The sequence below is a fragment of the Coturnix japonica genome, chromosome 1 (genome assembly GCF_001577835.2).
Source record: "Coturnix japonica isolate 7356 chromosome 1, Coturnix japonica 2.1, whole genome shotgun sequence".
In the NCBI taxonomy this organism is placed as follows: domain Eukaryota; kingdom Metazoa; phylum Chordata; class Aves; order Galliformes; family Phasianidae; genus Coturnix; species Coturnix japonica.
In genome coordinates, this window is record NC_029516.1 from 129718708 (window position 1) to 129741404 (window position 22697).

The 22697-nt window shown below is 37.3% G+C and overlaps 1 protein-coding gene across 3 annotated transcripts in view; it reads right to left on the reverse strand.

Moving 5' to 3' along the window:
* The window catches only part of PCCA (propionyl-CoA carboxylase subunit alpha), a 251157-nt gene that overhangs the window by 158628 nt on the left and 69832 nt on the right, over positions 1–22697 (reverse strand). For all 3 annotated transcript variants that reach the window (XM_015851501.1, XM_032442017.1, XM_032442016.1), the window contains exons 8-11: positions 21174–21210; positions 16067–16145; positions 8172–8274; positions 2933–3027 (exon numbers count right to left, since the gene is read on the reverse strand). In XM_015851501.1, the coding sequence (XP_015706987.1) occupies positions 2933–3027; positions 8172–8274; positions 16067–16145; positions 21174–21210 (314 nt within the window). The remainder of the gene's footprint in view (positions 1–2932; positions 3028–8171; positions 8275–16066; positions 16146–21173; positions 21211–22697) is intronic.

Consider the following 22697-nt stretch of genomic DNA (forward strand, 5'->3'; position numbering starts at 1 on the left):
GATATGAATCTTATGTGACAGAACAGAATGGCAGGTGCTGTATCACCAGTGGAGATGATGAGGTGCTGGCACAGACTGTCCAGAGAAGCTGTAGATATCCCACGCTCAGAAGCATTCAAGGCCAAGTTGGACAGGACCCTGACCAACTTGGCCTGGTGGGAGGTGTCCATACCCATGGCAGGTGGTTGGAACTGGATGGTTTTTAAGATCTCCTCTCACTCAAACCAGCCTACAACTCTGTAAACAGGAAAGGCCTGAAATTGTACAGAGAAGGTTTAACAGCAAGGGTCCTGACATTAAGCATTTTGAGACACAGTCCTTAAATGTCAGTTCACAGTGGATCAAATGTTTGATCTCTTTGACTGCCACAAACAAGGATAGTGCTGGGTGATTGTAGTGAATAGAAAAGCATTACAGTGGCATTTTTCCATAAGACCAGTTCAGATAGTTTAGTGGAAAGCCATAAGCATATTCAGGAAATTATGGTTGAACAGATAGCCAATCTGAACTCAAAACCAGAAAATGTGGTTAAAATCTAACTTTGGGCATCAACTAGATCAGGTAACAAAGTGCCTCTGAACAGCTGGATGTTCTTTCACCAAAGTGGTAAGGCAAAATAAAATGCTTTAGAGAGCTTTTAGAGGTCCTGAAATGGCTAGAAAAGACACCTGCTCTGAACAAAGTTAATAACAATCCATTGAGCTCCAGTTACTCAATAGGAAATCAACTAATATTGTATATATTTACATTCTGCTGACCAATTCGTTTTGAACTGATCATAAGGGATCAGTGCATTTTCTGATAAGCTGATGGGTTTTGTTTACCTAAATGGGGATGACTCCTTTCTTAATTGCCCTATGAGACTGAAAAATACAAAAGCCTAGCACTTTATTTTGCCAAAGCACACTGTCTCATAGCAACCATCTCTGAAAAGGAACAGAGAGGCTGAGATAGAAGGAACAAAAACTGAACCAAGAAACAACAGACAAACGTTACTTACCTGTTTATATTTCAACCTGTAAAGTGAAAAACCAAAAGAAGTCTGAAGTTAAAGCTGAAGACAAAATTCTTCTAAGTCACCAGAAGTTTTGCCCAGCTCTCTAAGTATGCCAGGAAACCTATGCTCAACACTAGATAAAAAACTGTCAGTACTCAGAAAATCTTACTATCCTTGCTTTCTGAAACAGACAGAGCAGGACAACTGACTATGGTAAAAGAGAATAAGCAAAGTATGTTAATCCCCTACTTGAGACAGGAGGATTGATCCACCACAAACACAGGGACTCCCTTCAATATTGTAAGCCCATCAGGGTGCTAAAGAGAAGAGCACTCCTTAAAAGACAAGCGTGTTTGTTTTGTTTCATTTTAAAGCAAGACAACTTGCCTGGGAAAACCAGAGAATCAAACTCAAGATGATCTCATCAGGACATGTTTGATAAATGCATTAGCTCTGGTCAGCAAAATCATGAAAGACTATTTTCAAGCCCTATTGGTCCCCAACATTCTGTCTCTTAAAATCAGTTTGGTACATCAGAAAAAGCTACCACAGGCCTAAAGTGAATCAAAACACATCTGAGAAGAGGTCAGAGTTGCACAAAATACAAACAGCCAATAACATCCCTATCTCCTCAGCTTTATGCAATATAAATAAGGGGCTTTGACCTAGCCGAGAGATCTCAATGGCAGCTATCACATTAAATAGGAGAGGAAAAATATTAATAAACTAGTGAGGACAGCATACTTCCTCCACAAAAGATATGTCCAGGAGTCATTAATCAGTTAGGTGAAGTGAACCATCACTACTACCAGGAAGGATTCTGCAGTCAATTGAAAGCAGCTGTAACACAGATGTGGCTTCCAAAGCTGTCAATAAAGGGCTGGGAAGGTTTAAAACAGTGCAACAGAAGAATTTTCGTGCTAAATTTTGGAAGCTTTTGGCTTGCTCAAACTCTTTTCTAGAGAAAGTGGTAAGAAAACTTACTGGCAATTCCAAAAGAGAAGCTCAGTAAAGTTAAAAGCTGATATTTCTGATGAAAGAAATGCCCTAGTTAGTCATGGTTGGCTGGTAATAGAAAGACATATCACTTCTTTCAATTCACCACAGACACAGAGCATGAGCAGGAAGCAACTTATATGTACTGCAGAGACAAAAAGCTCTCCTAAGTGCTTAGGTATACATATATGCACACACATATTATACTGGGACACGAAGCCTTCATATTGCATAAACAAAAACACAGTCAAAATCCTAGTCACAATACTTCCGAGAAATCCAGAAGAGCTACAGGAAGCAACAAAAGCTATTTAAGCATTTATTACTGGGTTTGCATCCTTGAATTCTTTTAAATTTAAAATCTAGGTCACACACAGCACCAGTCCCACCCACAGTGGTCCAACATTAACTTGTATGATGCCTATAAAAAAACATCGATTAAATCACATGCTTTCCCTCATATCCTAAATTGTTACATCACAGTTCTGTGCCTTAAAAATGTCAAACCCACTCCAATTGATGAATCCATAATATAGGGAATTCCCACAAGCAGACTTACACCTCCATCTGATTTTCTGAAATCAGAATCTCCTACGGTAAGATCCGTATCTATTTTATACAAGATCATGAAAAAAAATATAACAAAATATCATTTTTCTCTTTACAGGAGGACATAATTAAGAAAGATCCAGCCACCCTTTTAAGTACATTATCATCACAGAATCACAGAATGGCCTGGGTTGAAAAGGACCACAATGATCATCTAGTTTCAACCCCCATCTAGTTGCCAAACACCAGACCAGGCTGCCAATTATACTCAAATGGCTGTAACATAATAAAACATAGCAAGCATTTTCTTTGCATCTTTTGTACAATGAAATCAACTTTCCAAAAGTCTTTTCAATAACTATGTATCTGCATTGAGTCCAGTATACATACCTTGGAGCTTCCTCCACAACTTTCTGATTTCTTCTTTGAATAGAGCACTCCCTTTCATTCAACCACAAGGCATTGCCATGTTTATCTGCCAATACCTGAAACAATAACATGCTGCTATTAGCCCACAGATGAACGCATATGGTCTTTTGACAATATACTGCTATGATACAGCATTCAATCACTTTTTTTTTCCAATCAAGAAATAACTATTGGGGAAATATACTAGCAAAGGAAGATAATTGTATACAAAATTAGTTGAATGCTACTTTGAATTCTAAACAGGATTACTTCAAAGACATTCTGTAATCTACATATGTCAAAGAGCACTCAGGTCTCATGAGAGCTCCCAAACAAGTTCAGAATTGATAGAAGTGAGAAATCAAAAAGTGAAAAGTTACCATTTCAAGCCTCTAAAATTGTACTGCATATTGAAATACTCAGAATCACACTGTTAGCATTATTTTTTGTCAACAAAGGAGAGTAAAATCTTGAAGCATGTCAAATTTAGCTCTTGAATTACAGGCAAAAATTTTCAGAAACAACAGCTAATGGGTTTTCCTTAGTAGACTGAGCATCCTGTCTTTAACGACTAAGAAGAACTCATCAGAAACTTTGAAATCTTTTGTCACTTCCACAACATTTCCAATGGAAATTAGTGGTATCAAGGACTTTCTCAAAAACGGAGTCAACTACAGTTCTTGACTGCAGCTTCAGACCATGAAAGGGTTAAATATCCAATTGAATGCCTAGATCTAACTAACTATATTATACATTCGAGAAGAAAAGAAAAATAATAATAAATTTAAAAAAAAAATTCAGCATGGCAGAACTCTCAACTGATTCTGCAATTTCAAGCTGAAAGGAAAAGGCACTTTATCACTTTATGAATTCTTTTGTACAGTGCAGCCGTTTCAAATAGCAGGAGACAGGGCTGGAGGATTCAAGCAGACTTTTTCCCATCTTGTGATGTTGTACTCTATGCACTTATTCTTTGAACAATTTGTTTACTTGCAGACCACACCTGCTCCCTTGTTCCTTATAAAATTTTCCTTCTAATCCATTTTCTTCCATCTATCTTCCTGCTCTGATCTGCTGGAACCTGTGCCAATATTCATGCTTCATTCTTTAACATTGCAGTTCTACACTGAAAACAGACAAGATAAAAAAAAAATGGAGACAATCTTCTTCAAACTGTGTGAACTCAACCATATCTACTGACATTTGTGACAAAGAATCTGTATTATTCATTATTCCTCTTAGCACCACAGAGTGAGTATAGCACTAAGCAAGATGAATTTCTGCATCTATGACACCAATGTTTCCCGAAGCGTGAATAATCTGAGTCGATGTAACTGAAAATGAGGCACTGATCTCATGAAGGTAACTTGTGCACTGTGCAGCATCAGAGTGCTCTGCCCTCCTGAAGAATATGACTTATCTTTTCCTCAGGAATTTCACTGGGCTTCCATAAGAACCTTCTAGAGGAAAAATTCCTTAGAAAGAGCTCTACTAGAATGACACTACAAAAAAAGACATCGAGGGTTTCCTAAACGACAGGTTATCCCAAAGGCCTCTTCCTTGACCTCTGGAAGGTTCAGCAGCATGCAACTTCAGTCAAATGCTAGATTCCATAACCAACTCCCCTATGCAAAGCAAAAGAAAATTCAACAACATCTAAAGCAACTTCCTACTCTAGTTCTAAATCATCCAGTCCAGAACTAATCGCCACTGAGTTCTACAGAAACACACTTGGGAGAACAAAAGATTTTTTGTTCTTGTTGTTATCAAAACAGCAATTTTAGGGCATAGCATGGTAATGGTAGGAAAACTGCTGCCTTCCAAGTAGAATGATTCCTCATGAGCACTTCTGTTTTACCATAAAGACTACAGTTTACAACAGACTTCAACCTCACCAAAACAGAAACTAGAAAAGTCCTACAATGTTCAATGAAATTAAGCTGATGTGCTTCTCTCTCTCCTCCTTCTCTCTACTCCCCTACCCCCACCCAAGGGAATAATAAAATATTTTTCAAGCCAAGCAGTAAATATTTTCATTAATTTCATGACATTCCTTGTATCCTTCTGTTAAGGTATAGTATTTATTAGTTTATTGATAGTATTTATCCTTCTGTTAAGAAGGATACAACCTGTACCTTAAAATAAATACTATTCCATAATTCCAGTGGTTTCACTGGATACTTATTTCATGAAACAATTGTATTTCAGAAGACATTTACAGAAAATTGAGATCATAATCTCAAAATAAAGTGAAATTCCAGTGCCCATCTCAGTAAAAATGCATGTCACACCTAAGGCATTTTGCAAAATACCCTAATGTTCTTACAAGACAATGACCCGCTATACAGAGATGTTATTATAGTAGTTTATGTTATGTACAGTTACACATGAAAATAACTAAATATAATGTACCACAACTAACTTCTTCTGTATGATTCAGCTACATTTTATTTCCAGTTGCAGGTCTGCTATTTAGCCAAGTAATGGTTAGACACTCCAAGTATTTTTACTTTAAACTCAGATCCTTTATGTCAGATATTGCAGGACAAGACTTCAAATCAGTTCAAGCATAACGTCTATTTGGACTCTTTTTTCCTGTTGATTGTTTTAGCCTTTTCTCATGTTTTACAAAGTGATTGTTTTATAGCTAGACGCAGGAAACCCCTTATTTAACAATTTTAAATACCATCGCTTTGGAGCTATATGAGAATGTTAAAAAAGAGTTCTGTTTAAAAGTTACTGCTAACTCAGTAAATATTTGGCATCTGGTCTTGAACTGTTTGTATATTCAGTAGTTTGAAAACGAACCAAGGTCAATGTCCTAAAGCTGATTAAAACGTAGTTATTGCTACTATACTGTTACAAGGTACCATCAAAGTGTTTGTGTAAGGAAAACAACACTCACTGTATCTTTCTTAAAAACAAAACCAAATTATTGGTTATATAATAATAATGGCATAGCTACACTGTTTAATCCAGATGAAATTACTTGGTTGTTCTTAATTACAGTGCACCCAGGTTTTGAAGTAACCTTCATCTTAAACCTAAAGGAATCAAGACAGAATGCTAAATCTGGCCTCAGCTGATTGAAGTACCGAGGAATCAAATCTTATCTAACTTTAGTCATCAAAGAGTCAGTAGGAAACTGCTGAAAGTCTCTCTCTAAACAATGCAGAAAAAGGGGCACCTTCAGAAAGCGATGTATCCCTAATTTTCTCGGGCAGCAGAACTGAATCTCAGGAAGTGCGTAACTCTTTCCACTGACCAGAGGGGCAGCTTAGACAACTAGATTAGAACAAAGGGCCAGCTTTAAGAAGACTAAAAGAATCCCAAGCCAAAGAATGTACTTCATATTCAAGAAAGCACTTGAGTAAATGATCACACTTCTTCCAGTTCAACTGAATTTCAGTCCCTTGAAGACCAATCTCAAAAATGTCTAGGAGCCAAATTTATTTCACCCCCTAAATTCATTCCAAAATTATCTTCAGTCTCCCTGAAGGCACCTCTCTTTCATCCCACCTTGTAACCTAACTCAGTTTTACATGCAATAAAGCATTTATGGGCTAAATGTGTAAAGACAGAGAAAAATGGAACATTAAGTATACTGAGCTGTATATTAAAAAAAGAAAGAAAGAAAGAGAGGAACAAGGATATTTGTATCCAAAATCATTAGTCCTATCAAGACAGCAGAGTAAAGAGCTCTAGCAGCCTGAGTTCGTTTGTAAATGAAGATAAACACTGAAACTAAACATTTGCTATGTCTTGCCATGACCCTCTGAATGCGAATAGGTTGGGTTTAAATATCATTTTTGCAGACTGCTTCTTCATTTCACATATGCTTTAAGTTAGTCTGTGTGCACACGAGTTCTGAATTGAGATAGGAAAAAAAAAAAAAAGAAGAAGAAGAAACAACATCAGGTTTGAGTGGGCATATATTTGGCAGGGCAAAAAGTGTTGAATAGTTCTCTCCTACAAACCATTCTACACTGTCAGATTTGTTGTTTCATTCAGCTATGGAGCTACTGTCAAAAAACTTCAGAATCTCATTGTAAAGAAATAAGAGTAGTTATACTAAAAGAAAAAAAAAAAAAACCCTACATCATGCCACAGTTTAGAGTTTATATTTTGGATAAGAATTAGTGAAATCTCTGTCATGCAAACTGATGTACGCCATACAAATTTCTTGTCAAGAAAGAAAATTTCAAGGCTATTGACAGACAGTTTAGTTGCATACATAAAATTAAATACATTCCAAGTTTAAAACAAAACAAATACAGCTTTGTTAAAGAATCGGTCCAAAACAAACAAGTCTTGTTTCTGGTTTAATCTGGTTTAAGATCTGGTTTAATGCAAGATCCGGTTGAAGGCAAAAAGCAATCATAACCCAAAAAGTAGGGAGGATATATCTGACTTTGAAGATCTATGCCCGAAAAAATACAAATCATCTGGAGTTCACAAACAGCATCAGGTACTTCAGATACAAAACTAAAATTCTGACAAAATCACCTATAATTTGCAAGAAAAATGTTAAGCACTCCTTGCTCAGAGCGCAGGAATCAGGACCCTGAGTTCAAACTTCAGCTCTCAGAACAGATACCTACAGTCTCTCACATATATATGTGTGTATACATGTGTATATATTTATTTGTTTTTTCAATGAACTGAGTATGGCTCATTGTCTTCCTGCTAAAGAAAGGCTAGAGAATCAAAACAGGAAAGCTGCACTGTGTACGATAGCCATACAGTTTGAGCAATGGTTCAAGATACAGGAAAACAAGACTCTAGGACTTCTTTAGCCTAATGTTTGAAAAAATATTCCCTAATGCTTAATCAGGCCCACTGAGTACCATATTAAGGGTGAAAGGGCACCACAGTCTCCTAAACTTAGTTACTTTAAAATAAATCCCTGTTCTCCCTCTAAAACAAAATGCAGTACATCCAAGAATTGTGGAAATAATCACTGAACTTGTCTTTCACAGAAACAAAAAATAGGGCTACTCAAGGAAATTGCCACTGAAAACATGATACTCAAGGTTTCTATTAGAACAGGCGTGAAAGCAACCAAGGAAACTCTGCTAAATGAGGAACTTGGAATGTAATACATGAGCACTCCACACAGTCACGCTGTCTTCCCTCTTGCTTACAACATATCCATCATGAGCTTCAATTGGTTTAGCAGTTCAAAGCTTTTTAATTAAATAACAATAATAACAATACAAACCTGGATTTCTATGTGACGAGGGTTATCGATGAACTTTTCTATCAGTAAGCGATCATCACCAAAACTTGAAGCAGCTTCTTGAGACGAAAACCTAAAACCTTCCCTTAAATAACCAAAACAAAAAGACCAATCTCTATTTAATACATTAAGTCAAGTTCTGAAGCATACAAGAAGGAACACTTATTCATTCAAGTAATCTCTCACTTTTCGGTCAATGAATGTACATCTAAAAAACACATCATAGCATTTGATTCTATAATGAATGTCTTTTTCTTCAGTTACATAGAAAACAAGACTACATGTTCAAAACACAGAATTTCAAAGTGATTATAGAAAGTCTGTGTGTTAACAACGGTTGTGTTGTTTTTTTTTTCTTTTGTAGAAAACAGAATCAACACACAAAAAACAATAGTTAAAAAGGTCTTGTTATACAGAAGTAAAAGTGAAAGTCTGTCATGGTTTTGTAATTTTGCTATCAGTATCAGTATTCCACATCATAACATCATGTAAAGTATGGATACTTCTATTGAATGTGCAGTCCACAGAAGAAGACTACATATCCCAGAGAACAACAGGGTTAATGATAAGTCACAGGACCAGGACGCTGTATAATCTCGTTCCCAGGCTGGAGTGCCCCTTCTTCTTCTCTCGAACTGCTCGGAGAGTGGGAAGCGTTCCAGCCGTGTCGCCTAGAGTTCACAGTAGGCCTCTCGGTTTTCGGGACTCTCTCTCCTGTTTCGTTCAATTTGTTAGCCTCAATTATATTATATTGTGTTATCTTGTATTTCGGTATCGTATTTAGTAAAATAAGTTTTTCCTCCTTAGATTGTCGCTGTTTTATCCCCCTCCCTTTTTCCCCCTCCTTTCCGGGCCCCGGGAGGGGGCCCACGGGGTGGCTTCCCCTGTCACGGGCATAGGTAAATCTAAGTAACCCGTGACAAAGTCACCCCTATTTAAGGTGGTTAAACTATCCTAAGACTTACAGTGGTTAGTTGTGTATTAGTTTGATGAAATAATGCTGTATACGTTGCAAATTCAACATCTGAACATACAACCTGAAAATGGAATACTTCACAGACAATAGATATGTACTTATACTTTTTCCCCACATTGAAGTACAACTCTGTTTTATACCACACATATTCTAAGTATTTCCCTCTGTTTTCTTTTTTAAAAACATGATTACTCAAAGATCATAAGATATGTGCCACATATAAGATATGTGCCACATGCCATCATAAGATAAGAGCCACAAAAATGATCCAAGGGATGAAGAACCTCCTCTTTGATGAGGGGCTGAGAGAGCTGGGGCTGCTCAGTCTGGAGAAGAGGAGGCTCCAAGGTGACCTGATAGTGGCCTTTCAGTATTTAAAGGGGGGTGATAAGAAGGACGGGGACAGACTAAGTGAAGAGAGATTTATACTGGACATAAGGAAGAAGTTCTTTACAGCAAGGGTGGTGAGGCACTGGCACAGGCTGCCCAGAGAGGGGGTGGATGCCCCATCAGAGACATTCAAGGTCAGTATGGGAAATCACCTACTAAAATGCAGTAATGTTGGTATTTTCACCCTGAACAAGAGCTACAGCAGAACTGAGTTGAAGTCTTTGCAACTCTTAAGTGCAGACAGGTTTGCAAACAAAACCTGTGTAACTGAACTGTGGGATAGGAAAATATACAGTATTAAGATTTTCGTAGTCAAAGGTACTTCTTTGCTTTCTTTCAAAACTGTAAAACAATATGCTTTGTAATTTTAAGAGTGATATTCTCAACCTACAATCTCTCATAAATTCATCATCTATTAAATGACTTATTGCAAGGGGACATTGAGATTTGTACACTAGCCAATCTGTCCAAATAAAACCATAATGTGATGTAACAAGCAATCACACACAACAGTTGAGATTACTGAAAAAGATTTGGAGCTGTTTTAACTCCCATATCAAAGGTTCTGTTTCTTTTTGTGAGCACTCTATCAGGCAGTTTTATGCACAATTGATTGCTTTTCCTTCACTGATGTGCTAATTAGAAATCTAATCAGCAATACTTGTTGAAAAAAAAAAATCAGGAGCCTAATTATCTAATCCATCTGTAAGTCTTTTTCAAATCACATACAGCAGAAATTACACAGGTATTCTGACCTGGTCTGTGCAAATGCGCTACCTCTGTTACCAAATTACTATAAACACTCTTAACCTTCCTTAAACAGGTTATCCCAACAAAAAGGAGATGGTCTGATCCTCTACAAACACAAGATAAAGTTTAAACTAGAAGAGAATTCATATTTGAAGCATTGTCTTTTCCACAAGTAGCAGCCCCTCAAGACTCACAGCAATCCCACTGCAGAGCCCCGCTACAAGTAAGATGCTCCCCATGCAGCATAACCACAGACTGAAGCCCTCAGTGAGTTCACAGATATCTTATAGATCACAAGAACAAATGCAGAATCCTGTACCAAGCACAGACTAATCTCCCTGCATCAGCACAGGCTGTGGAGCTGACTACCTGATTAAGATCCCTAGCATCGCAGTTTACAATCTCAAAGTCAGCGGTGTGCTCTGACAGAGATAAGGTCTAACTGGATACTGGGCTGTATCAGCTGCAGCACAGCCAGCAGAAGCGATGGTTCTACCAGAATTATTCAGTAACTGTTCTCTTTCATTCATTGCACTAGACCATAACTGAAATACTATATCTGGTTTTGGACCCATCCAGAATTAAAACAATATCGATAAGCGGAGATGAGGTCAATAGGGAGACAACAAGATGGGTAGACCACACAAGGAGAGGCAGGCTGAGAAAGGCTTGTTGAACCTGGACAATAGAGGAGGGTTCAATCTCACCTTGCAGGTTTCCAGGACCCAACTGGAGAAACTTCTAAATAGCACACTTCAAATTCAGTGCTGACCCAGCTCTTATCAAGAAGTTGGATGAGAACTTCTACATCCCTTAAAACGTGAATGATTCTATAGGGGAAAGAACAGGATGTCTTCCAGGTTCCCTCTCTCCCTACAGCACAGTTCCAAACTTCTCAAAAGGGAATCATTAGAAGATAATTCAGCACAAATTTCCAACTCAATGATTACTGTGTTTGCAGCTGAAGTTTCTAACTAGAAAAAAAAAAGTCTAATTTTTATCAATAAATTTATGGAATTTAACATATAGATGAGCAGTTCTGGTACAGTGATTTCTGATCCTGGAACTACATGTTCACTTAAGTCCCTTTGTATGTAACAATCCATCACAACCTCGCCCCAAAACTTTGTCCTTTCCTAAGAACAGGTTTAGTGTCCTAAAGTGAAATCCTTTTCAAAGTTTGCAGCAGACTATTTGAAGCCATAAAGCCAGAGACTCAGTTATAAGTGCAAGTGTGAAGTTTGAGTTTTATAATCATGGAAGTCTTTGAGACAAAAGGTCTGCTGGGACCTAATGGGACACCTGTTTTGACAGGGGAAACATTTCTTGGCTCATAATCTGGCAAGATTGATTGAGAGAGATTTAAACTAAGATCCGTCAGAGGGGGGGAATTTGAACAGGAAAAGAAAATATATGACCTCTGGAAGCAAGGTCAGACTCCATAGGGAGATTATAGAACTGCAGTTCACATATGCAGGGAGAAAATAGAAAAGATAAAACCCAGCTTGAGTTGATGCTGGCCACTGTAGTGTTAGAAAACCAGACAAATGCTGTTATAAGAATGTTCACAGCAAAAGCAGGTCTAAATAAAATAGGACTAATACTTGAAGCAAATAGTCACCTAACAAAAGACAATGAGGAAAAGGCAAAGGTAATCAATACCTTTTTTTTGCCTCAGTCTTAATATTAATGACAGATCTTGAGCTGCCCAATCCTCTGAATTGGAAGACCATGAGTGGAAGAGTGGCGACTTTTTACTTGTGGTCACTGAAATTTAAAGGGACCTTTTGTATAATTTGAACGTTCGTAATTGCATGGGCCTGAAAAAATTCCCCAAAAAACACAAAAGGAGTTAGCAGACAGTATAGCTGGATGCTTCTCAACAGTTTGCCAAGGTCCTGGGAGTCTGTCGAAGTCCCTGATGAGTGGAAGCAAGGCAGTGTTATACTGTTCTACATAAAGGGTGCTCTAAACTACTTAGTCTAAGCTAGGTTCCTGGAAAAGTTATGGAGAAGATAATCCTGGTGGATATTGAATGGCATTGAAGCAAAGCTTTTATTGGACAAAATCAACATGGGTACATCAAGGAAAAGTCCTGTCTTTGTAATTCAATCTCTTTTTTACAATATTCGCCCGCTTAAGAGGATGGAGCGGACCTAATCTTTTTGTATCTTAGTAAAGCCTCTAATACCACATCTCAGAACACCCTTCTAGACAAATTATCCAAATGTGAGATAAACAGGTTCAGGCTGCACTGGGTGATGAACTGTCTAGGTTCAGGCTGCACTGGGTGATAAACTGTCTAAAGAATAAGGCTCAAAGTGTCATAGTGAATAGGGCTACTTGTGGCTGGTGGCAAGTCATTAGTGGCGCTTCCAGGAATCAATTCTAGGGCCAGTCCAGCTCAGCATTTTTATCGATGGTCTAGATGCAGAAGTAGATTCAACAAAGACTGAATATCTTCAACATCTTCTGTGTTATCTTCAAAGATAAAAGCTGGGTGCACCTAGTGAAGCAAAATACAGGAACAGTCTGAGAGGTAAGTGGCTGAGGAGCAGCTCTGCATAAATGGATCTAGGAGTAATGGACAACAGCAGACTCAATATGAGTGAGCAGTGTACCCTGACAGGACTGGAAGACATGTCTAATGAGGGGAGATTGAGGACCCTTAGGCTGTCTAGACTAAAAAAAAAATAAAATAAAAAAATAAAGAAGGCTCAAAGGCAAATTCACTGATCTCTGCAAGATTCTTAGGAGATGAAGTGCAGAGGGAGGTGTTAGTCCTAGTAATTGATGATGAGAAGTGTGCGGACAGCACAAAGCTGCACCAGGGGAGGTTCAGACTGGACATGAAGAAAAACTTCTTTAGTTCTTTACTGTGAGAGTGGTCGAAAGCTAGAAGGGGCTTCCTAGAAAGGTCATTGATGACCCAAGCCCATCAGTGTTCAAGGGCTTTTGGACAATGTCTTTAATAAGATACTTCAACTTTTGGCTAGATCCAGATAGGTAAGCCAGTTGGACTTCATGACTGCTGTAGGTCCCTTCCAATTGAATTATTCTATTCTATGTCACAGAATTGCAGAATGTCAGGGACTGGAAGGGACCTCAAAAGATCTTCTAGTTCAACCCCTCTGCCAGAGCAGGAACACCTAGATTAGATACACCTGGACATTTGGAAACATCTACTTGGGTAACACCTAGATATTTGGAAAGCACTTTCAGAATGGGATTTCTAGGATACAAATATAGCAGTCCTTTATATACCATAACAGAGTAAGAATGTCTAACTCTAGCAATACAAGAAAACTTTTTTATAAAAACACAGTAGCATCAGTTTCTCTGGCTACAAGGAACATACAAACCTTAATTCACAGTAAACTGCTCTTCAGAGATCAGGATTTCATTCTCAGTGCAATTTCAACTGTGTAACAGTTATTTTAAAAAAAAGGCATCCTGAATTCAACTTATCCAAACCAAGATAATGATATGGGAATATATTACAGCGGTAATAAGGTTACTTTAATTTCAGGTCTGTATTAGTGACTTAACCTGCATATAAAATTCCACACTAGCACTTGACTCAAATTTAGGGGAAAAAATGGAATGTAACTGAGATATGAAGAAATCTCAAGAAATATAATGGCAGATATCCCCAAAGAAAGAAGAACATATCAGCCTTCCACAATCACACACTCTTGAAGAGCTGTTTCAAGAAAAGTTACAAGAATGATAAAACAGTATTCTAGTACTTCTGTTTAGAAATATAACTGAATATGGTGGAAATATTAGATACAACAGGAGTTATAACTCCTAGAATAATCTAACAATTTTCATTACCTGGGCTACTTAGGAGATGTGGAAGGTGAAGCATTAGTAAGATACCACAGTGAACAATTCTGTAACAACATGAATTAAGTCATTCAGGAAGGTCTTTTCCCTTTCTGGTGGCTATTTATATGTTGCATCACCATTACAATATTAAGCTCCCTCCACAGCCAATTAAGACAAGGGAAATTTTCAGCTATTCAGAAAATCCAAAATAAATTTTGAGTAAAATGAGTTTATATAAGATTTGTTGCTGGTTTTGTTTTGTTTTGTTTTCCAAATATAGCATTTGGAATTCATCCCATTTGGCAACACCAAAGCCAGTTTCCACATCAAAATACTACCGAGAGTCCTTCATAGTCATCTTGGATGTAGGAGCCCTGAAATATAAAAGGTCATTCAGATACTGGCTTCTCAGGTCTGCCAATGGCAAAAAAAACAGGCTTTGGGGCATTCTTCTTATTTGGTTTTTTGTTGTTGTTACTTTGGGGTGGTTGTTGTTTGTTTTTTTTAAGATTACATAGATTTTGATTCAGCAAGAAAACACTGTGTCAACCAATTTACAAGTATTACAGCTGTCTGATAACATTGTTCTGCCACTAATAACTTGAGTCACCTTCAGAACACTCAGTCAGATGCTCCTCTTCAGTTAAATGAAAAGGAAAAGCCTTAATTTTATAAAGCAATTAATGGACATATACAACAAGCCATTTACAACCCCATATATTTCTTCAAATGTTTTATATATATTTATGTATCTTATATAAATAATAATGTTCTATCATCAGTTCTCTTAACTAATGTTCTGAAACAAGTATTTTGCCACATATGTTTTACTTTCATCACTGCCTACCTTTAACTATTAAAACAAGCATTTCTACTTGATATTAGTCAGTAACTACTGTCAATCTGCAACTCAGTGCATGTGTTCTCTCTCACAGCACTTTAATACTACTCTATAATATTACACTGTAAAAATAAAGCTAACGTAACTATGTTTTATCTCCATTCTCAAGTTTTGAGACAGGAGCAACAGAAGGGAAAAAAAAAAAAAAAAAAAAGAATAGAGAACAAAAAAACATGCCAAAGAAATTATACAGGCAACTAACAATTAAACCAATGGAAACTCCAATTATACTATTATACTTCAAGCTCATTCCACCATGTGGAAAAGAAAACATTTAGAAAGTTACCCCCTTTTAGATTAAATAGCCTTTTTATTACATATCTTTGAAAAATCCTACAATGAGTTTTTTCTTGTAACAGTGGCACAAGTGGTTGGAACCAGACTCTTCATTGTCGTAACATCAGAGCAGAATAGATCATAATCAGATCCAATCAGTAATGACTATCCTACAGGGTTTACGATTCAGAAAAGCATTAAAATGTATGAAAGTGTGTGTTTAAACAAATCTTCAGTTTCAAACAGGCAAAAGCACAACATTTTGCAGAGACAAATATTTTAAACACATGCTATTAGAGCACATTCTGGAAATGCTGTTTCCAAACATGAATAATCAGTCTCATCAACTTTAACAGAGCTAATGGCTCACATTAATGTTTGAGAAGCAAGGCCAATAAAAACTCTACTGAACACAAAGACAATTAATACATCAGCATTCTGGAAAGCATACAGTAAAATATTATTTTACAGTGCAAATTTACAGTCTGACATTGGATTAGAAAGGCAGTTGCAAGGGCTGCATTTTTACACAAAATAATGGACCATGTTTCCAGGTTAAAGCAAAAATTAATTTAAAATACACACACACCAAAGTATCAAAATATACCACTCACTCTACCAAAGGGAGAAAAACAAGTACTATCCAGTTTCTGTTTAACATTTCATATCTGCTCAACTGTCAGCTCACAGTGGCTTAATGGGACTTCAGTAACTGCAGCATTCATCAAGGCAAGCTTTTGGACAGCATCTCACCTGGTCTCTTCATCATCCCAAGCGATTCGCATGCCTTTCCCACCACCACCTGCTGAGGCCTTGATCATGACAGGGTAGCCTAACAGCGGGGAACAATTAGACAGAAGTTCAAACTTTGATCAGTTGGTCATAGAAACATGACAACTGACCACATGTCCAATAATGCTAGTAGACAATAACTTCGTTTATTAAAATGCTTCTTGTTTGCAGAGAGAGGAGAGGTTTTTCTTCCCAAGACTTAGCTGTCAGTGCAATGATTTCTAAAGCCACCAAAAGGCTGCCTTTTCCATTTCATTTATATTAAATAATTTAAAAAAAAAAAAAAAAAAACCCTGAATGAATTATTCTCAAGCAACAAAATGTTTCATGAATAAAAACACTCGACCTTTTTAAGCTCACATTCTTTAGAAACAAGTCGTTTCTTTGCTACCGCACAAATAAAATATCTCTGTGATAAAAAAATAATTATTAGCAAGAATAGCAAATCTTCATAAATCACCGGTCAAGAGGTTCAGTAAACTAGCCTGTACCTAATTCAACACTTCTGCAGCAGTCCATTTTAAATAACAGAGCATCTCCAAAGAGCTATGCTGCTCAGATACCATGCAATATGCCTCAGAAACATTGTAAGCATTGTACAATAATGATCTAAAATAAAGCACTTTTTTCTCACGTAGTATAAATCTAACTGCGCAAAACCAGCAATGTTTCACTTTTGAAACACAATACCGTAATAGGTATGTGTATCCTGTAGTACAGTACGCTTTCAATTCAAAACAACTTCATAAGACAAATCTCTTATTCATATCAGTGAACATCACCTTTCTCCCAAGTGTGTATATGGGAACTTGAAAGTTAAGGATATGCTTAGAATGCTTTTGATGTTTCTATGATAGCCAAAATAATCCTTATACTTTTGGTCCCCAATACTATTAATGAAATTCACAGAATTAAGCCAAGAGACCAGATCTTATTGTCTGACAAGAAAACGCCAGCCAGTCCTTGCAAATTGAAGATATGTTCCTAAATCAGGCTTTAATCCGGGTACACTTAAATATAGTTCCCTAATAGAAAATGGTCAGGTCTGCTGTCACATGTATAACTAATGCTTACAGTTTTTCTGAAATGCAGATCTACTCATACCATGTCAAGAGGCAGTGATAAATCCCTCCCGCCTCCTCCGCAAAGTCATTTAAAGGAAGGAGGTTCTCACAAGACGTTTAAAAACAAGAGCTGGAAATATCTCTTGCTTAGAAAGACTGAAGTGGACTCAAACAAAAAGAGACGTGATGCAAGCATAAGAAACAAACACAGAAGTGTTAACTGGAAGGCAGAAACAGTATAAGAGAATGCTGAGTAGACAAAAACAGCCAAAACTCATCAGTAAAATAGCTCCCCACATAAAATGTAATTAGAGGAACCCCACACTACAGAGCATTTGCGTAGCTGAAAGCTGTTGGGAGGTAACATATAGCCATATGAAGGCACAAATCTCAAGTCTATACAGGCAGGGATAACCAAAACTCTGTAAAGTTTCATGCTTCAGAGCCTGAAGTAATCTTTACTTAGAATGTTTATAGTAAAGACCAAAGAGAAGCATTCAAGGAAGTTTGCTAGACAATGTTACATTTTCCTCTCAAGAGTCTGATGCTTCCCACAGAGGGGGATGGGATTATGCAGACTACAGTGGGTCTGATCCAGACTCTTATCAATGATTTCTAATGCCTCTATAAATTCAGAGCTCTAGATTTCATGCAGGAACAGTGAAGTCCAACTCAAATTCATGAAACACAGTCTGTATGTCATCTACATTAGAGAAGTTTATCAATGTTGTAGTTGGTTCTGCAGACTCCTGGTAACTGCTACGCTACTGGACAAGCATTGAAGTAACACAAAAAGTAAATCCTATACAATTTTCAAGCAAAAAGTGAGATCTTGAGTGAATTAATACCACCTAACTTGCAGTGCTTATGGCAATGCTATGGTTCTGTCCAACTCTGAAAGTCTGTAATTCTGAAACAAGCAGAGTCTTAAGCATTATTACGATCAACACATTATGGCAATTTCCACCATGTAATCTATCTTATCCAGTGCTACATGTACTTTAAAAAAAAATAAAAATCATCCTTTGGTAATTTTGTAATACAGAACATCTAAGTTTTTTTATCACAGCTCACTTCATTAAATTATCAGACAGTATTCAAGGGCCTGTGGTATTACTCACTAGTTTCAGGAACGCTTAAGCATTTCTATCCCCCACCACAGCCTTATGTATATCGATCAAGCGTTGATCACACTCTTATGCAAAGCAATTAAAAATTCCAGAGAGGAAAATAAAATAGACAAAATCAAAGCACTGTTTGGTTTTTAAAAGATACATGTTGGTTTTTAGGAATAAAAGGAAAAACTGTTTCATAAGCTGAGATGTCAATTAGCCTCAAAATATGGGGATTTGAGCTTATCTAGACATAGCTGATCTTTGATGGATACATAGCTGATCTGTCCTAAACCAAGGAAGGTCTCAGTGAATTTAACCTTTGCATAGTTACTGAGTATACAATGCCAGGATCAGGAAATGTTCATCATTCTCCTGACCACTTCTGCACTACTCAGCAGCAGTCAAAACTGCTAGACTGGTTTGGATCATTGTGGGAAGAGAGAGGCAAGCAAACCAATTCTAATATCATTTATAAGGTCCCATAAAGATAACAATAAATTGCCTTACAAAGTTGATATGTTTTGAGTCAGTGCTAAGTTTTCACAACCCTTCCTTAAAATAGACACCAACTTACATGAGTTCAAATCATTCCAAAAAGTAAACTTTCAGAAGTTTCGTTGATGCTTTAGAAATCAAGAAGCTGGCAGCTCTTAACATAAATATAATGGAACATTATATTTATGGGCCATTATAAATGGACGCAAAAGCAGCATGGGAAAAGATCCAGTGTGATGAAGTACTTGAGAAGAGGTAACAAGAAAAGAACAGCCCACACAGACAAACACAAGAAGAGCAACTGTAAGAAGGAATCTCTACAGCAGTGTGCCGGAACCTCTCCCAGTAGCCAACTTAGCCTAGTATCTTTGCAGCATCTATACTTCACAACTTGGGAGAACACATCTCAGATGGGGGGTGAAAGGTAGTTTTTCTTCACCTGCACTTATAAAAATTCTTTTCCATAAACAAGATACATTGAAATAGTTAAATTAAATGTGTCTTGGCCCTGGTGTCATACTCCACTGCTACTGGGTCTCTGGAGAAAGCAGGAAAAACCAATGCTAGTATGAGAACATTAGACAATGTTTCAGAGCTTTAAGTAATGATCCACAATGAATTACTAATTTAAAAATAAGAAAAAAAAATTAAGCACTCTTAGAATACTTAGGCCCTACATGTTGATTTAAAAATAATCTGAAAGTATTCAATGATTGAGTGTCTTGTCATATACACAGGACACTGTACACCTAGAGACTTAGAGTTTAAATTCATCTTATTTTAGATCCCCCAGAATTACAAATCATTTGGCTTGTCTCTGGATCTGTGGTCATAAGACTGAAGGCTAATGAAACCGATCAGTCAGTCACAACAAAGGTGAAAACAAGCTAGAAAGGACAAATTTCTTTCACTACATGACATCTACTTTTTCATACAGTGGTTTTAGAATTTTCCATCTAAACAAAATATACCACCCAGGCATCTGTAATCAGCTTTAATATCTGTGGATTTAAGACTGCCTTGATATAACAACCCCCAAAGTGATGCTTGATATCAAAAACAAGAACCAGTCAATAGAACGCTGGAAGTTAGAAGAAATTAAGCAAGAATTAATTTTCAAATGTGTCTAGAAAGCCATCAGATGCCTTCCTACATAAAAGATTCTAAGGCAATTTGAAGGAAATCCAAAAAAAAACGAGTAAACTGACCAGTGAAATGAAACTGAACCCATATAAATTCATAATACTATACATGCCTCTTTAAGCACTAAAAACCAATTTTATTTGCCAGTTCTCCTCCTAATAGTTTGACTGATAGCCTCTTCCTTTTGTTTCTGCCTGTGTGACAGTGATCGGTCATGATCTGATTTCCCAAAAGGGACAAAGGCTGACCCACAGAAATGCTGAGTTGGGTGGTGTCGGCCTACCAGACAGCCAGGCCCACCATGAGAAGCTTCAGCAGAGTTAACCAGAGCGGGCTAAGAATACAGCTTACACTCAATCTGGAAAAGTGTTTCAGCGGTGAAGAATTGCTCGCATCAGTGCAAGTCCCAGTTTCTATCTGGCATTAAGGCACAGATATAGCTTTTGGCAAAGGATACACATACTTGAAGTGGGTTCCTAGAACTATAGAACTGATGAATTTAAATAGCTACTTATGCCTACTGTCTCTTAACAAGATGGGAAAAAAAATAAAATAAAACCAAGAAAAATCTCTTAACGCAGTAAATTCTCCTTGTGGAACACATTTAAGAACACGTGTAATTTCAAGCATATGGTTAAACATTTTCAAAAATATTAAAGCTCTACTAAATAAAAGCCAAAACTCATTAAGCACATATTACACTTAAGGTTCAGCAAAACAAGTCCCAGACAGTTTGCTGGTTGCTCTTTTCACCAGTCTTTAAGATGTTCAGAAGCTGAGCAGTGACTTTGTTTGGGAAAGCACAGAAGAAAGGATGGTGGTGTGGGAGATATTAGAGTCAGGCGCACTACACACAGTGATGAAGAATGACGATCATGACATCACCGGTGTCAGCCTCCATATAGGGAGAAACGCACCACGCTTAGCTTCTGTAAAAAGAATACCATGTCCAATTGCAGATAGATATGATTTGAAATAATTCCTTTAGCAAGCTGATTACTCCATATCACATGCATTCCACAAATCATGGCTGCACTTGTTCTGTAAAGTCAAGTTTGTAAAGCTAAAATGTGATGATTAAAGAGACAGGGCGATAATATCTAGATTCTTCCAGCCCTATAGGCAACGGGGAACTTAAACACTATTAAAACATTATTTGTTCTATAGGGATTACTTATTACACATACAATTTAGTCAACCATGTCTGCTGAGAGGCACACAAATCCCACCATAGCTAATTTAAGAACTTACCAATTTCCCTTGCAATTCTGACAGCTTCATCTGCATCCTGTAAAAGCAGGAAATGAGACCCAACGTTAATCCCATCAGCCATTGCACTATGTCCTCGGGGCAGTCATATATTGCACTACTGTCTCCTCTGATTCATTTAATGTTTGATTTTACAACCTTCTGACCCTTTTCAGCCAGAGGAATGTAAAATTAATACCATAAGTGGAATGTAAATTCTACCTCATCATTAGTATACTGAGAAACCCAAAGCAATGAGGAATCAGCTGACAGGAAACACAGCCGGGATTGCAAAACGATTTTCTGCAGTTGTAGGAATTTAATGCTAGAATTTAGAAGTTTACAATCAATAATGGTTCATAAATCAGATCGTTAAAGTTTGTCCACCGCCAGCTTGTTTCTGTCCTCTCAGGTATTTGTCATGTTTTCCTGCTTGTTGTCAGTAGGGGGAGTTGATTCTCTATTGTTTGAGCGTGACTCAGGTCCCGAAAAAACCTTGCACAACTTCTTCAAAGATGAAAACCTGTCTACGGAAGAAACACGCGCATTTCACTTCTGTACAGATTCGTTTGTTTGTTCTGTTTATTCTAAGGAGAACAGAAGAGAAATGCATAACTTTAAACGTCATCAGAGATGAGAAGATTCATATAACAGTTTCCACTTATAAGCTTGCAGATTACTACTGCATGAGAACTAGAACAATTCCGGTCGATGCCACCTTTGCCTTCAGCTGACTCACACCACCACAGCCTGCTACAAAAAACACGCTACAGAAAAACCTACTTAGAAACTCAGAAAACAGAAATATGAGACATTCTTGCTTTTTAATCCACCCCAACCTCTTCTCCTGCCGTAGTTAATTCTGTTTTCTCCCGCTGCTAACAATCCATTTCCATGACACGATACTAGAAAGGAAACAAGGTTGAAGTTTGAAAACTCCATCCAAATTTGCTAGTATTTATACTACTCCGTGTCATACATGAAAAAAATCCGTATGGGAGGCAGTAACGTCTGGAAGCCACCAGCTGCTACGTGCGTCTGAAACTATGGGGGCTGATATATGAACATTAAAATGAAACCTGATATTTTTAAAGCTTTCGAGGCAATCCGTTTTAAAAGAGCACTTTTAGGGTCAGAACTTTTTTTAAAAGAAAAAAATAAATAAAATAAAATACATAAGCAATGTTCATACCTGGTTCATTTATGTCCGATAATAAAACAAAATCCTCTTTAAAAGTCTTCAGTACCTAGTAACAGCCCCATGAAGAATAAGGGGGCTGGCAGGGGAAGTTGTCAGAAAATTTAATTTCCTTTCATTAGCTAGTCTGCTCCACAAATCGGTGCTTGTTAAGTTCAAAGCAGTCCCGAAAGCAACATCAGTTTTAAGTCTTTTTACTCCAGTCACATCTGTTAATGAGATTTTTCCAAATAACAATTGTTTCTAAGTCGAGAGATAAATCTAGCAAAAAATAAAACCTTCCCCCCTCCCCCCTCACCTCCGAAAAGTAAAAAATAAAATAAAATAAT